Genomic DNA, 13835 nt, shown 5'->3' on the forward strand with positions numbered 1-13835 from the left:
GCGTAATGAACGGGCCTGAGTCTGCGCAGACTCAGAAAATTTCGGCAAGCCTAAGAATGGCGGGCACGGGTTTAGTCGCCGGAGAGGTTGTGGTAGACGCGCTGCCGTATTTTGACCAAGGTTACGAAGCGCCCGGTGTGCGGGAAGCGGTAAGTTCGCGCTGTCGGTGTAGCTGAGTCAGCGCTGTGTAGCCCTTGGTGCTGAAAAAGCACCTTGCAAGTTGCTATCCCTGTCCTGGCCCCTGTTCTCGTTTCTAGGCTGCAGCGCTGGTGGAGGAGGAAACCCGCAGATACCGACCTACTAAGAACTACCTGAGCTACCTGACAGCCCCGGATTATTCTGCTTTTGAGGCAAGTGTGAAGTCTTGAGTGCTGTGAATATTTTGAGAGTTCTAGCCACAGAAAAGTGAATTTTAAATGCCAGCTTTAACTATTTCTTGTTTAGCTATTACTTTATTGTGTAGGTGTTATCGGTCCATTGAAAACAGCTAGATAAACGTTTTCCATCTTTCTTATTCTGAGACCCACTGAAGGACTTTCTGGGGCTTCGCGATCTAACAATGCAAAAAATAGCGTGTACGTTTTTCAGACATTGGCTCCTTGGCGTAAATTTTCAAAGGTATGCCCTACTCGCAAAGGTCTACACTGAAACGAGTAGGCATTTTTAATGTATATAAGCCTAATTACTTAGGCTCCTGAGAACCACTAGAGGGCGGCCTTTGTATCACAGGCTAGATATTTACCGAACATATGCGAATGACTGAAGTGACAAACCGTATAGAAATAAAATACTATTTAAATAATTAGCCCAGAAGTGCACCCAAGATACTACTTAGGGTGTAATCAGCTAAATGTAATGTGAAGCATTACTTCTAAATTAATAGATTCTGTTAGGCACTTAAGTATATACATATTTGAGTTTTTACCCCCCATTATAGGTAACCATATATTTAATGAAAGAATTCTGTTATGAAACGCAGGGCCCCTGAGTGGCTCAGTCGTCTGAGAAGCCGATTCTTGATTTCAGTTCAGGTCATGATCGCAGGTCATGGGATCTAGCTCCTGGTGGGACTCCTTGCTAAGGACGGAGCCTGCTTAAGATCCTCTGTCCCTCTCCCCCTTCCCCATGCACGTAAGCGTGCGTTTTCTCTCTCTCTCTCTCTCTCTCTCTCTCAAACAAAAAATGCAGTATTTATATTGAAGTAAGGGGGGGGGGGCGGGAAGTTGTTTAAGTTTTAAATAGAGAGAGGTGCTCCTGTGATATGTTATTTTCCCATGCATTTTCTAAATGTTACCCAAATATATAATGTTGCTACCCAAATATAGATGGTGCCACACTAAGAACTAAGTACAGGGGTGCCTGGGTGGCTCAGTCAGTTAAGCACTGACTTCGGCTTGGGTCATGTTCTCAAAGATCGTGGGTTCGAGCCCTGCACTGGGCTCTGTTTTGACAGCTGGGGGCCTGGATCCTGCTTTGGATTCTCTGTCTCCCTCTCTCTGCCCCTCCCCCGCTCACGATCAGTCTCTCTCTCTCAAAAATAAAATAAACATTTAAAATATTTACAAAAAAGAACTAAGTACAGTAATGCTTCCTTATTAGATTGGCTCTTGAAAATTTCAGATTACTTGACCCAGTTTTCCTTTCAGCTCTCGCAAATACAACAGATGCCTCCTTTCGTTATAATTAGTATACTGATTATTTAACCCTTTTTTATAAATAGGAATTAATAATGTACAAGGCTCCCCATCTCAGTCCTAAAAACAACCCTGTGAACTATATAACTATGTTTATTATCCTAATTTTTTAAATGGGAAAACTACAGCTTAGGGAAGCTAATTTGCCTAAGACCTTAACCACTCCTCAAACTGCTTTTGAAACTGCTCTTCCCAGGTGCCTGACTGGCTTGGTTGGTAGAGCATATGACTCTTGATTTCTGGGTTGTAAGTTTGAGCCCCACATTTTTACTTAAAAATAAAATCTTTAAGGAGCCCCTGGGTGGCTCAGTTGGTTAAGTGCCCGATTGTTGATTTCGACTCAGGTCATGATCTCACGGTTTGTGGGTTTGAGCTGATGGTGTGGAGCCTGCTTAGGATTCTGTCTCCCCCCCTTTCTGCCCCTGCCCTGCTCGCTTACTCTATAAATAAATAAATAAATAAATAAATAAATAAATTTTCTTGGAAGAAAGAAAGAAAGCTCTTGAGTTCATTCATTAAACAATTATTTATGGGAAAAAAACCTATTTATGAAAGTCTATTCTATGCTAGGAATTGGAGAACTGAAATACTACTATAAATGAATACCTAAGCAGTTCTTTATACTCAGGCCAGGAAATGTGCAGAACAGAAATGGAATAGGATATTGACCAAAACATTGGACCTCAAGGAGTGGAGCTCTACCATAGCTCCCAGCTATCCTTTTTTAATTGCACAATTGTTAGAACAGATAGCAGAACCGGTTTCTTTTTCCCTTTCCCCATTTCTCATTCTTTGAAAAGAGTAAAGTATGAAAATGGCAGCCAAGACCAAAAAGAAAGTATGGGTTTAGGCTCATAGCCCTAAAGCAAAAGCAAATTTTTTCATGTCCAAGTCCTTTCCTCCACCACCCCCTACCCCCAACCCTGTGAATACTTAGATCACCACTGGCTTCACTATACAGTCAACTGATAAGTTAAAAACAAATGATAATCATGTCCTATCTCCACCTCAGAACACTTAAATGGGAGTGGGAGAGAGGGGTAAGATGTGACTGGATTGAAATTGTTTTTAAAGCTCCCAGCTGATTATTATGTGCTTCTGGGACTGAGAACCACTGGTTGAGGATTTAACCTTTTCTCTGTGGGTCCCTTTACATATGAAGTATGTGTTCTCCTGACCCTTGAGAGCATTTAACCCAGAGAAGGCTTGGTGGGAAGGGAAATGATCCATATTAATGGATAGCATAAAGGACAAATATTTAAGTAGGTTAGATTTATTATTTGTTTGGCGGTTATTAATTGCAATTTGTCGATATGATTTTGGAAATAATTCTTTCTCCAAATCAGACCGACATAATGAGAAATGAATTTGAAAGACTGGCTGCTCGACAACCAATAGAATTACTCAGTATGAAACGGTAAGTTCTACTTCTGGGTTCAGCTGGACCCAAATCATTGTTCAGTTTTAAGTTACTAGTAAAACTGCTGTAGCTCTGTTAAAATGTTGCAAAGAAAAAATTCCTATCTGATTTTATATATTTATATTTTTTCATGTAATAGTGGTTTTTATAATTCTGTGTTAGTGTTCAGATATATTTTTGCACTGTTATTTAAAAATGAAAAACATTTTAGGGGCGCCTGGGTGGCTCAGTTGGTTAAGCGGTGGTGAGTGCAAGCCCACATCCAATTCTTTTCTGTCAGCACAGAGCCTGCTTCAGATCCTCTGTCCTCTCTCTCTGCCCTCCCCCGTGCATGCTCTCTCTCATTCTCAAAAATAAATAAAGATTAAAAAAGAAATACAAACTGCTGTATTTTAAAATCCAACAACAGAGGAATGGTGTGAATTGTAATGAGGTTCATGTTTTTAAAATTTTTCAAGGACATGTTCCTAATTAGATCTCTAGTTGTTTGCTCATAACATATCTGGGTGAAACCATGTTAATGGCTTATAATGATTCCTGCTTCATCTTACACAAGGCAGCATTAGTAAGCAGAGTGCTAGGATAGTTTGACTTTGGTTCTACTCTCTTCCCTCCCCTGTCACTTTATTTCAAAATTGCTTCTCTCTCAGGGGTGAAAAACCCAAACTTCCTTTGTTACTTTTTCTAAAATGAACAATTGGATTGCTTAACATCTGAGATCCCTGTTGACTTTAAGATCACTCTGGAATTGTGAGAACTGCTAAGTAATCTGTCACAGCCCAGTCCTTTGAGAAAGGGCCACATGCACAGTAGGTTCATCCTCTCAGCATATGTATAGATTAGAAGAGGGATTTGAGTCTGTAGAACCGGAAGACTATATTGCTTCTTCTCTTGTGCTCCATTTCCTGTCTATCCTGAGTGATAAAGGCAGAATAAATTCCAGGATTCCTCATTTCTTCTGTTCCCAGGTCCTTCTGCTCTATAGATATTCAGGACAGTAACTCCTTTATGGCAGTATGTCTCAAAGCCTTAGACCCATTAAACAGTGGATTGTGAATGAAACTTAATAAGATATCACAGTGTTTTTTAAAGGAAATAGATTAGGGGTGCCTGGGTGCCTTAGTTGGTTAAGTGTCCAACTCTTGGTTTTGTCTCAGGTCATGATCTCATGGTTTGTGGGATTGAGCACAGAGCCTGCTTGGGATTCTCTCTCTCCCTCTCTCTTTGCCCCTCCCTCCACTCACACACGCTCTTTTTTTCATAGGAACAATTTGGGGTTTTTACAGTAGCTAGTCAAAATATTAAAATGGAAATTAAAACTTCATCTGTAGTAACTCATCAGTAACAAGCTGAGATTTATGAAGAGTATTTATTGGCTATGTCGGCAGTGTTGAAGGAATGTGTAGTGTAGAGAGAGAATAGAGTTAGGTCCAAATGCAAAGAATTAACGATCTCTCTTCCATTTTTTTCTTTAGAGCAGTGTGGGTATGTGGGTGGAAAGCTGGATGAATGTAGGTGTGTTTTACAAAAATGATAGCATAGTTTTTTCGTATCCTATTTTTTTTTCTTAATATTATAAACGTGTTAATGTTTCAAATATTCTTTAGTAGCATTCAGTAACTAGTATAACAGTCCTTCATATGAACGTAGTCTAGTTTATTGAATCACTTCATGTTGAAGTAAACCATTTTTGTTGTTTCTGTGTATAATGAATGTTAAATCTTATTTGTGAATGAATTGTTTCTTAGGATGAATAGGTTTCTTATTACCGCACAGTCTACGTCTTCAATCTTCTGTAGATTTTACATTGTGCATAGGCCTGTGAAGCATTCTGTTGGGAGGAAAGGTAAAGATTTTATTGTTGTTTAATTTCAGATATGAACTTCCAGCCCCTTCCTCAGGTCAGAAAAATGACATTACTGCATGGCAAGAATGTGTAAACAATTCTATGGCACAGTTAGAGCATCAAGCGGTTCGAATCGAGAATCTGGAACTAATGTCACAGCATGGATGCAATGCCTGGAAAGTATATAATGAGTAAGAAGTTTTTTGTTTTTATAAACCCATCCTACCCACAGCTTTGGTGTTTTTTTTTTTTTAAAGTGGGGGCGGTGGGGCGCCTGGGTGGCTCAGTCGGTTAAGTGTTTGACTTCAGCCAGGTCATGATCTCACGGTTCATGAGTTCGAGCCCCACATCGGGCTCCGTGCTGACAGCTCAAAGCCTGGAGCCTGCTTCAGATTCTCTGTCTCCCTCTCTCTCTGTCTCTCCCTGACTTGTGTTCTGTCTCTTTCTCTCTCTCCTTCAAAAATAAATAAACATTAAGAAAAAAAAATTTTTTTAATCACTTCAAAGAAAGATAAGCCTGGGGAGTCACAGCTGTTTGAAGACTGACTCTTGAGAGAATTGCAGTTAATGGGGAAAAAAAGGTAAAGAAAGAAGAATATTTGAGTCACTAAAGCCAAGAAACAATATTGGATCTAGAGCAAGAGAATAGTAGGGCCAGTGTGGTTCAAATGGACCCTAAAGGTGATTCTCTACTGCATTGAGGAAATTGATAGGGCTATGTGAATTATATCTCAATAAAGCTTTATTTAAAAGGTGTGGAGGGGTGTTGGTGACTGCCCTTGAATCACTTCTCTCAGGGTCACCCCGGGTGGCTTAGTCGGTTAAGTGTCAGCTCTAGTCAGGTCACAATCTCACAGCTCATGAGTTCCAGCCCCACATAGGGCTCTCTGCTGATGGTGCAGAGCCTGGTTTGGATTCTCTTTCTCTTTCTGTCCTCCCCACCCCGCCCCGCCGCTTGTGTGCATGTACACGCTCGCTTTCTCTCTCTCAAAAACAAATAAACATTTAAATTTTTTTTAATCACTTCTCTCAGGATGATAGTTGCGTGCTACTGTATATTGCTCAGCTTTTCCGCTGTGCTAGTGAGAGCCGACTTGCACGAAATCTAAATCTGCAGCCTTCCATGACAGTTTTGTCTTCTTTCTCTAGTTAGCAATAGATAGGAGGGGAGAATGACACGATAAATGTGGGTACAGAAATAGGGAGATAATAGGGATTTGAATGAATACAGTCGTGAGTTATTTTCCATTCTCTCCATGGAAAGTAATGATAGTTTAAGAAGTGACCTAGCTATATGAAATCACGGTATCAGTAAACTGGGTGGTCTTGAGATGTTAAAAGACCTGAAGTGGAATTCAGCTGACACTTCTCTATGTTACCTTGACCAAGTTACTTAATCTTTCTAAGCTTAATGTCCTCACATGTGAGATAGGGGTAATCATACCTACCTCAAAGAATTCTTAGGAGAATTAAATTAGCTAATAGTTACATATAGAGTGTCTAATGTGGTGTTTGGCACAGAGCTCAATAGCAGAAGAACTTGAACTTGTATCAACTAGATAGTTCACTTTTAGTTGGTATTATTACATTTTAACGTATATTAATCTGGTTTTCCTCTTTTCCTTCCTTAGAAATCTAGTTCATATGATTGAACATGCACAGAAAGAGCTCCAGAAGTTAAGGCAAGTTTGTTTTTCCTTTTCCTTTTTTTTTCCTATTTATTTATTTAAGTTTTTTTTTTTTTAATGTTTGTTTATTTTTGAGAGAGAGTGCGTGCGAGCGGGGGGAGGGGCAGAAAGAGAAGGAGACAGAGGATCTGAAAAGGGCTCTGTGCTGACAGCAGAGAGCCCGATGCGGGGCTCAGACTCACTAACCGTGAGATCATGACCTGAGCCAAAGTCAGATGCTTAACCAACTGAGCCACCCAGGTGCCCCTTGAGATTTTATTTTCAAGTAATGTCTACATCCAGCGTAGAGGTCGAACTCACAGCTCAGGATCATGCGAGATCACGAGTTACATGTTCTTCTGACTGAACCAGCAGGTGCCCTTATTTTCCTCTTACTTTAAAGTTTAGGTGAATCCTTATTAAACAGACAGAAGAAAAAGGGACCTATGGACTGTAGTCATACGAGAGTAGTACTACATGATCTATGTGTCCAGCATCCAGTGCTGGGTTTGCCTTACTAGAGCAAAGAAGAAGTAGACTTGAGATCTGAAAACATCGCTACCAAGTCATTTGCAATTTGCAAATCTGCAAACATTGAAAAGGCACTTTTAGAAGGAGAAAATGTTGTAGCAGAACATGTATAATCTGATTTATGTAAGAAAAATTCATCTTGGGGCATCTGGAGTAGAGCATGCATCTCTTGATCTTGGGGTCATGAGTTCAAGCCCCATGTTGGGCATAGAGGTTACTTTAAAAAAAATTAATCTCTTCTTGCACGTATACATGTAGAGAAGAGTTTGGAAAGAGAGGGAGAGGGAGGGAGGGAGAAAAGGGAGAAAGAAAGACTTTGGAAAAACACCCACCAAAAACTGAACAGCAGTTAGTTAGAAGGAGAGGCACATGGGAGGAGGGACTTCTGCTCTTTAATCTATGTGTATGTGTACTACATGCTTAATTTTTCATGATGAGCATGTTTTATGAAATTTGTAATTGAAAAATAGAAAGGTAATTCTTGGGGTTAGTCTATTATTGTATCTGTTCCTCTCAAGGAATTAAAGATGTTATATTACGTTGATTATAGATTTTCTGTTGATTTGCGTCTTATATTAAAATGTAGGTGGGTCATATAAATAATATTTTACAGGAAACATATTCAAGATTTAAACTGGCAGCGAAAGAACATGCAGCTCACAGCTGGATCCAAATTAAGGGAAATGGAGTCAACGTGCGTATCTTCAGTTCCATCATCTTTTAAAATCACTTAGCACATTTTAAGATCCAGATTTAATAATGTGATTCAACACTATTCAAATGCAGTGCCACAGGTGTCAAACAAATGCTGTTTTCTGAATCCCGCTCTTCACTGCCTCTGCCTGTCTCTTGATATGTGGGCTTGGAAGGCACAGAGAGGGGCGGGACCACTGCTGCTTGCTTCTGGTCTCAGAACGCCCTGTCTCCAGTGCAGGGTTTCTGCTCTGAAAAGGATTCTACTTCTACTCCTTTTAAAAGGAAAAACACTTATCTATTTTTTAACTCATGAGGGAGGGAGATTTCATACTTTGATAATTTGTTTCCACTTTTTTCCCTGTGTTCATTTTTTTACTTTTAAAATGTTCTTCATATACACTGATAAATTTATATGAGTCCCTAAATATAATCAGGAATTTTTGTATCATTTCTCTTTTTTGCTTTGTATTTCCCTTCTCCCTTCCCCGCCCATCATTCTCCTTGTTCCACCTTCTCCTCCCCCTCCATGTACCCCGTGTTATCAGTCTACTCATCTTTTCACATTTTTCTTCAAGCTAATAGAATCTCCCAAATATACATGTGTGTTTCTTTTCATTTGTCATAGATTTTTTTTCTGTGGGATTATTTCTTATTCTAGAAATTCCTCCATTTTTAACTATTGCCTCTGCCCTGTTTTCTCTCCATTTATTTAATCCCATTAAATGTTATCTTCCATCACCTTGTCCTGTCTCTTCAACCATTTCTGATTTGCTTTAAAAATTTTTATTTTGAAATAATCGTAGATTCACATTCAGTTGTAAGAAATATTACAGCTAGACTTTATGTACCCTTTATCCACTTTCCCCCAGTTGTGCCTTAGTTTTTTAAAATGGAAAGTTAAAGTGGTTCACAATATGACCCTGAAAGAAAACAAATATGATAAAATCTTCTAAGAGAAATTCTATATTAAGTAGTTTTTCCTTTTTTTTTTTAACTTGTTTAGTTGGGTATCCCTCGTCAGCAAGAATTATGAGATTGAAAGGACTATCGTGCAATTAGAAAATGAAATCTTTCAAATGAAGCAGCAACACGGAGAGGCAAACAAAGAAAACATCCGGCAAGACTTCTAAAGAGACAGATGAATTTGATGGGTAGAAAGGAAGGCAGACTGGGCTTTCACAGGAAATCAGGCATCTGAGCTGTGAAGGAGAACAGCATCTTAAGGAAATCATCAGTGGTTAAATGTTTACTGTAGAGTGTGGACTGTTATATTTGTACGTTTTAGCGAATAAAAGCTTTCAGCTTGGTGGGTTTTTCTGTTTTGTTTTTGCCATAAAAAAACAACTTTAGGCTTTCAAAATAAGTATGACTTTAGAATAATATTATAGAATTAATTTTGAACAACTGGACCAAATTTTGTATCCAAGAGATATTTATAGAAAGTTTTTAACATGTACAATCAGTTGGAAACTTTTGGTTTATATAGTTTCAAATAAAGGGTTAAGTTCTAAACAGATTTTTGATTGTCATGCAAGACTTCTGAAATACAGTGTCCATCTGTGTCGTCCGTCATTATCATCATCAGAGGTAACAATTTCATGAAGCTTGGACCCCCATTCTAAGCACTTGAGGTAGATGAACTAACGTGAATACAAAAATCATTTGATCCTCACAGAAACCCTAGGAAGTAGGTACTGCTGTTCCCATACACAGACTTATAGTGGGTGCTGATGAAGAAACTTGTCGAAGTTCTATAGCTAGAAGGTCATCCAGGTGTTTGATCCAGTAGTGCAGCTCCAGAGTTGTGTTCTAACCCTCCACTTGTAAGGAATTGATGAGTATAAAAGATGACTTCCTGATTCAGGAGAAAATCTTTGCGGCACATCTGCTTGCAGCCTCCTGTAATCTCACCGCTGTTCTTTGGGTTCCAGGGTCTCCTTATCCCACGTCGAGCTGTAATGCAGCGTTGAGTTTATTGTGATTCTGAAATAAAAGGTAAACAGCAGCAAAGCCCATTATTGGAGGAGGCGGTAAGTTGGGAGTTTTAAAACAATTGTTTCTCAAGTTTTGGGGTTTTTTTATTTTGAGAGCACACAAGCGTGCAAGGGAGAGGGGCAGAGAGAGAACCCCAAGCAGGCTCCACACTGCGCTCACTAAAGCCTTAATGCGGGGCTCGATCTCACAAACTGAGATCATGAGCTAAGAGCCCTTATCAAAAGTGGGATGCTTAACTGACTGAGCCACCCAGGCACTCCCCCCCTTTTTGTTTCTTAAGTAGGCTCCACACCCAATGTGGGGCTTCAACTCATGACCCTGAGATTGAGTCGCATGCTGCACCAGTCCGTGCAGCCAGCCAGGTGCCCCAGTGTTTCTCAGGTTTTTCTTAATGGTGGAGAGAGAATACATCTTGGGAGCAGAGGGTTACTGGTTTATGGTCATAACTTGAAGTGACTTGTGACACCAAATATTTCCATCTTTTTTTTTTTTTTTTTTTAATTATATTCTTGCTCCACTGGAAAATTCATTCCATTAATGCCTAATCCAATTTGCTTCACCTTCTCAGCCCCAAGAAATTGTATCTTCTGCTGTTCCCTGCCTGAGAGACTAGACTTTAGGTTATCCCAGTCCCTTACCACACTCCTCTGTGTGTGGTATTCCCAGTGGTATTCCCTTTTTCACTATTTTTCTAGTAAATCCCAGTCTAGTATAGTGACCAGCTTACAGAGCTTGCGTGTTTCCTCGGCCAAGGTGAGTTTGGTGTGCCAGGTTCAGAGTGCATTACTCCACAGAAAGCAGCTCAATGACAAATCTGTAAGTTAAGATTGATAGTTCTCTTTCTCTAGATTGATCATACTCATAAAGTTTGTCCCATTAATTGAGATTCCTCTCATTCATAAATAACTACACAGAGTTTGAGGATGCCTCCAGCAAAGCTAAGAGAAAACAAGTCTGCAGGACATTGGATAAACTGAGCGAGGTCACTAGCCCCACCACTAGGTCAATATGTGAGCCAGTGAACTTACTGTTTTACAAGTCAGTTTGAATTGGATTTTTTTATCACCACATAAACCATCCTAACTTAAGCCTTCAAGATAAAATAACCGGGTATTTTTTCCTGAAGATTGTAACACGACATGCAACAAAACACTTGATTTTTAGAGTGTTTGTCAAACAGTATACAATGCAGATTGAGATCTCTTTGGTTGTCATCCTACAAGGGGAAATAATGAGCAGAGAAAAGTGTGAGATAGTTAACCCTTCTTTATCAACTTTAAGAGAAATGGAGCTTCCTAGCCCATATGAAAGACAGCTTTCAGTTACCATCAATTTCACAGACATGTTTGTAAATTGTCTTAAATATTTTAATCACAGAGGTGCCTGGCTGGCTCAGTTGGTTGAGTGTGTGACACTCTTAGGGTAGTGAGTTCAAGTCCCATGTTGGGTGTAGAGATAACTTAAAATCTTTTAAAAATTTTATTTTAGTGGGGGTGCCTGGATGGCTTAGTTGGTTAAGCATCCAACTCTTGATCTCCACTCAGGTCATGGTCTCAGAGGTTCATGAGTTTGAGCCCTGCATCAGGCTACTCACTGTCAGTGTAGAGACTGCTTGGGATTCTCTCCCTCTCTTTCTGTCCCTCCCCTGCTCATGTTCTCTCTCTTTCAGAATGAAAGAAAAAAATATATATACATATATATATATTTTTTTAGGGGCACCTAAAAACTGCTGTCAGTGTGGAGTCTGCTTCTACATTTTTTTTTATTCCTTTACTCCTCCTACCCCTCTTCCTTTCTGCCGTTCATTCCAATCCAGTATTATTGCCACCCCAGACAAGCATTTAGGATATCTTTCACAGTTCTGGGGATTAACTGGGCTTAGGTAGAAAGTACTTAAGGATTTTCTTAAGTTGTGGTCAGAGGGTGTCCGGGACTAGTGTTTTCTCAGTAGATTCACTTGTATCTGACACATGGGCTGGGAAGAATCAAACAACTGACAGCTGACTGGGACTTTCAGGAATCCTTGGGCACCTCTCTCTCTGTCTATGTGGTTTCTCTCGCATGGAGGCTTCAGGGTAGCCAGACTTCTTACGTGACAGCTCCTCCAAAGGCATATGTCAGAGAGTCCAGCATAAGATGTATTACCTTCTATGACTTGGCCCCAGAAGTCACACTGTTCCTTCTGACCTGTCGTGTTTGTTCGAAGCAAGACAGTAAAGCCAGCCCATATTCAAGGGAGAGGAATTAGATTCCATCTCAGTTGGGAATAATGTTGAATTTGTAGACATATTTGGTTTTTCTAAACTTAGACATGCTTTAATATCCCTCCCACTCCCTTTCCAACTTCAGTCCTAAAGTCATTAGATGGGGCAGAGCAAAGTAGGTACCCACAGAGAGGATGGGCCCTAAGTCCATTCTGGTGCTGTCCTGAGAAGAGGGGAAGACACACACACACGGAAGGCATTGTGAAGACAGACCAAGAGAGCAACACCACGTAAAGACAGATTACAGTGATGAGTCTACAAGCCCAGGAATACCAGGGCTCGCTGGCAACCACCAGAAACTGGGAGGATGTATTCTTCCTAGAGCCTTCGGAAAGAGCATGGCCTTGCTGACACCTTGACTTCAAACTTCTAGGCCCCAGAACTGTAAGACAGTAAGTTTCTGTTGTTTTAAGACACTCAGTGTGTGGTGTGTTCTCACAGCAGCCCTAGGAGAATAAAAGAAGTTATGTTACAAGAAAGAGCCACAGTTCAGTTGAAAACAGGCATTATGTCAGTGGATACACAAGGCGTTACCAGTCACGCCATCCCCTGCTCTCAGCCCTCTCTCAGCACGAAATAGAAAGTAGTTGGAGAACCTGACTAGCCCAAGAGAAAAAAACCCTGAAGTTGTTGAAATTGACAGTTTTTTAACACATGACCCAGCCAATGGGGCGCCTGGGTGGCTCAGTCGGTTGATCTGACTTTGGCTCAGGTCATGATCTCAGGGTCTGTGAGTTCAAGCCCCGTGTCGGGCTCTGTGCTGACAGCTCGGAGCTTGGAGCCTGTTTCAGACTCTGTGTCTCCCTCTCTCTCTGACCCTCCCCTGTCTCTCTGTCTCAAAAAAATAAATAAAGGTTAAAGAAATTAAAAAAAAAAAAAATGACCCAGACAAGTCACTTAGCAGTGATGCTCAACACCCCTCCCACTCCAACACATAGAACTTTTAAAATTAGAACATGAGTGGGGGAGGGCAGAGGGGAGAGAGAGAAAGAGAGAGAGGTAGAGAATCTCAAGCAGGATCAATGCTCAGCGCAGAGCCTGACACAGAACTCAATTCCACGACCCTGGGATCATGACCTGAGTCAAAATCAAGAGCTGGACGCTCAACCGACTGAGCCACCAAGGTACCCCTCACACACATAGCTTCTAATCTGTGTTTTACTTCCCCACTCTTGAATAAAAAACAATCAAGGATTACCAGATAGATAGCTAGGAAACTTCTTTATCAAGAAAGACAAGGAACAAAAACAGAGAAAACCCTGTGGGGAAATTAACAGATGGAGAAAGAAAAATAAAACCTTTTGTTTTTTAAGAACTATATCCTAAGATGGGGTGCCTGGCTGGCTCAGTCAGTAAAACACATGACTCGATCGTGGGGTTATGAGTTCCAGCCCCACGTTGGGGATAGGGTTTATTAGAAAAAAAAAAAAAAAAAAGAAGAAAAATATATCCTCAGAGAAGTAAGAAGATAAAAAAAAAAAAAAAAAAAGATACTGTTTTGTTAAGGAACACCTAGAGAACAAAACAGCTCCTAGGAATTAAAAAGCTTGGTAGCAGAAATTAAAATTCAATAGATCTGTTAGGAATGTAAAAGTTGACAAACTCTCCCAGAAAGTGTAGCCAAAAATGCAAAAATAGAAAATAGAGGGAAAAAATAAGAAGACTAATTGGGAAGGTCAATATCCAAATATTTTTGAGATTAAAACAAAAACAAAAACAAAA

The 13835-nt window shown here is 40.2% G+C and overlaps 1 protein-coding gene across 1 annotated transcript; it reads left to right on the forward strand.

Annotated features, from left to right (window-relative positions):
• The first annotated feature begins 15 nt into the window (after nucleotides 1-15).
• BCAS2 (BCAS2 pre-mRNA processing factor) lies at nucleotides 16-9148 on the forward strand. The gene is made up of 7 exons (XM_049616520.1): nucleotides 16-149; nucleotides 258-350; nucleotides 3041-3111; nucleotides 4990-5151; nucleotides 6592-6642; nucleotides 7772-7852; nucleotides 8858-9148. The coding sequence occupies exons 1-7, from the start codon at nucleotides 57-59 to the stop codon at nucleotides 8982-8984; spliced, it is 678 nt and encodes a 225-aa protein (XP_049472477.1). The 5' UTR covers nucleotides 16-56; the 3' UTR covers nucleotides 8985-9148.
• The last annotated feature ends 4687 nt before the right edge of the window (nucleotides 9149-13835 follow it).

Source organism: Panthera uncia (assembly GCF_023721935.1).
Source record: "Panthera uncia isolate 11264 chromosome C1 unlocalized genomic scaffold, Puncia_PCG_1.0 HiC_scaffold_4, whole genome shotgun sequence".
NCBI classification, from domain to species: Eukaryota; Metazoa; Chordata; class Mammalia; order Carnivora; family Felidae; genus Panthera; species Panthera uncia.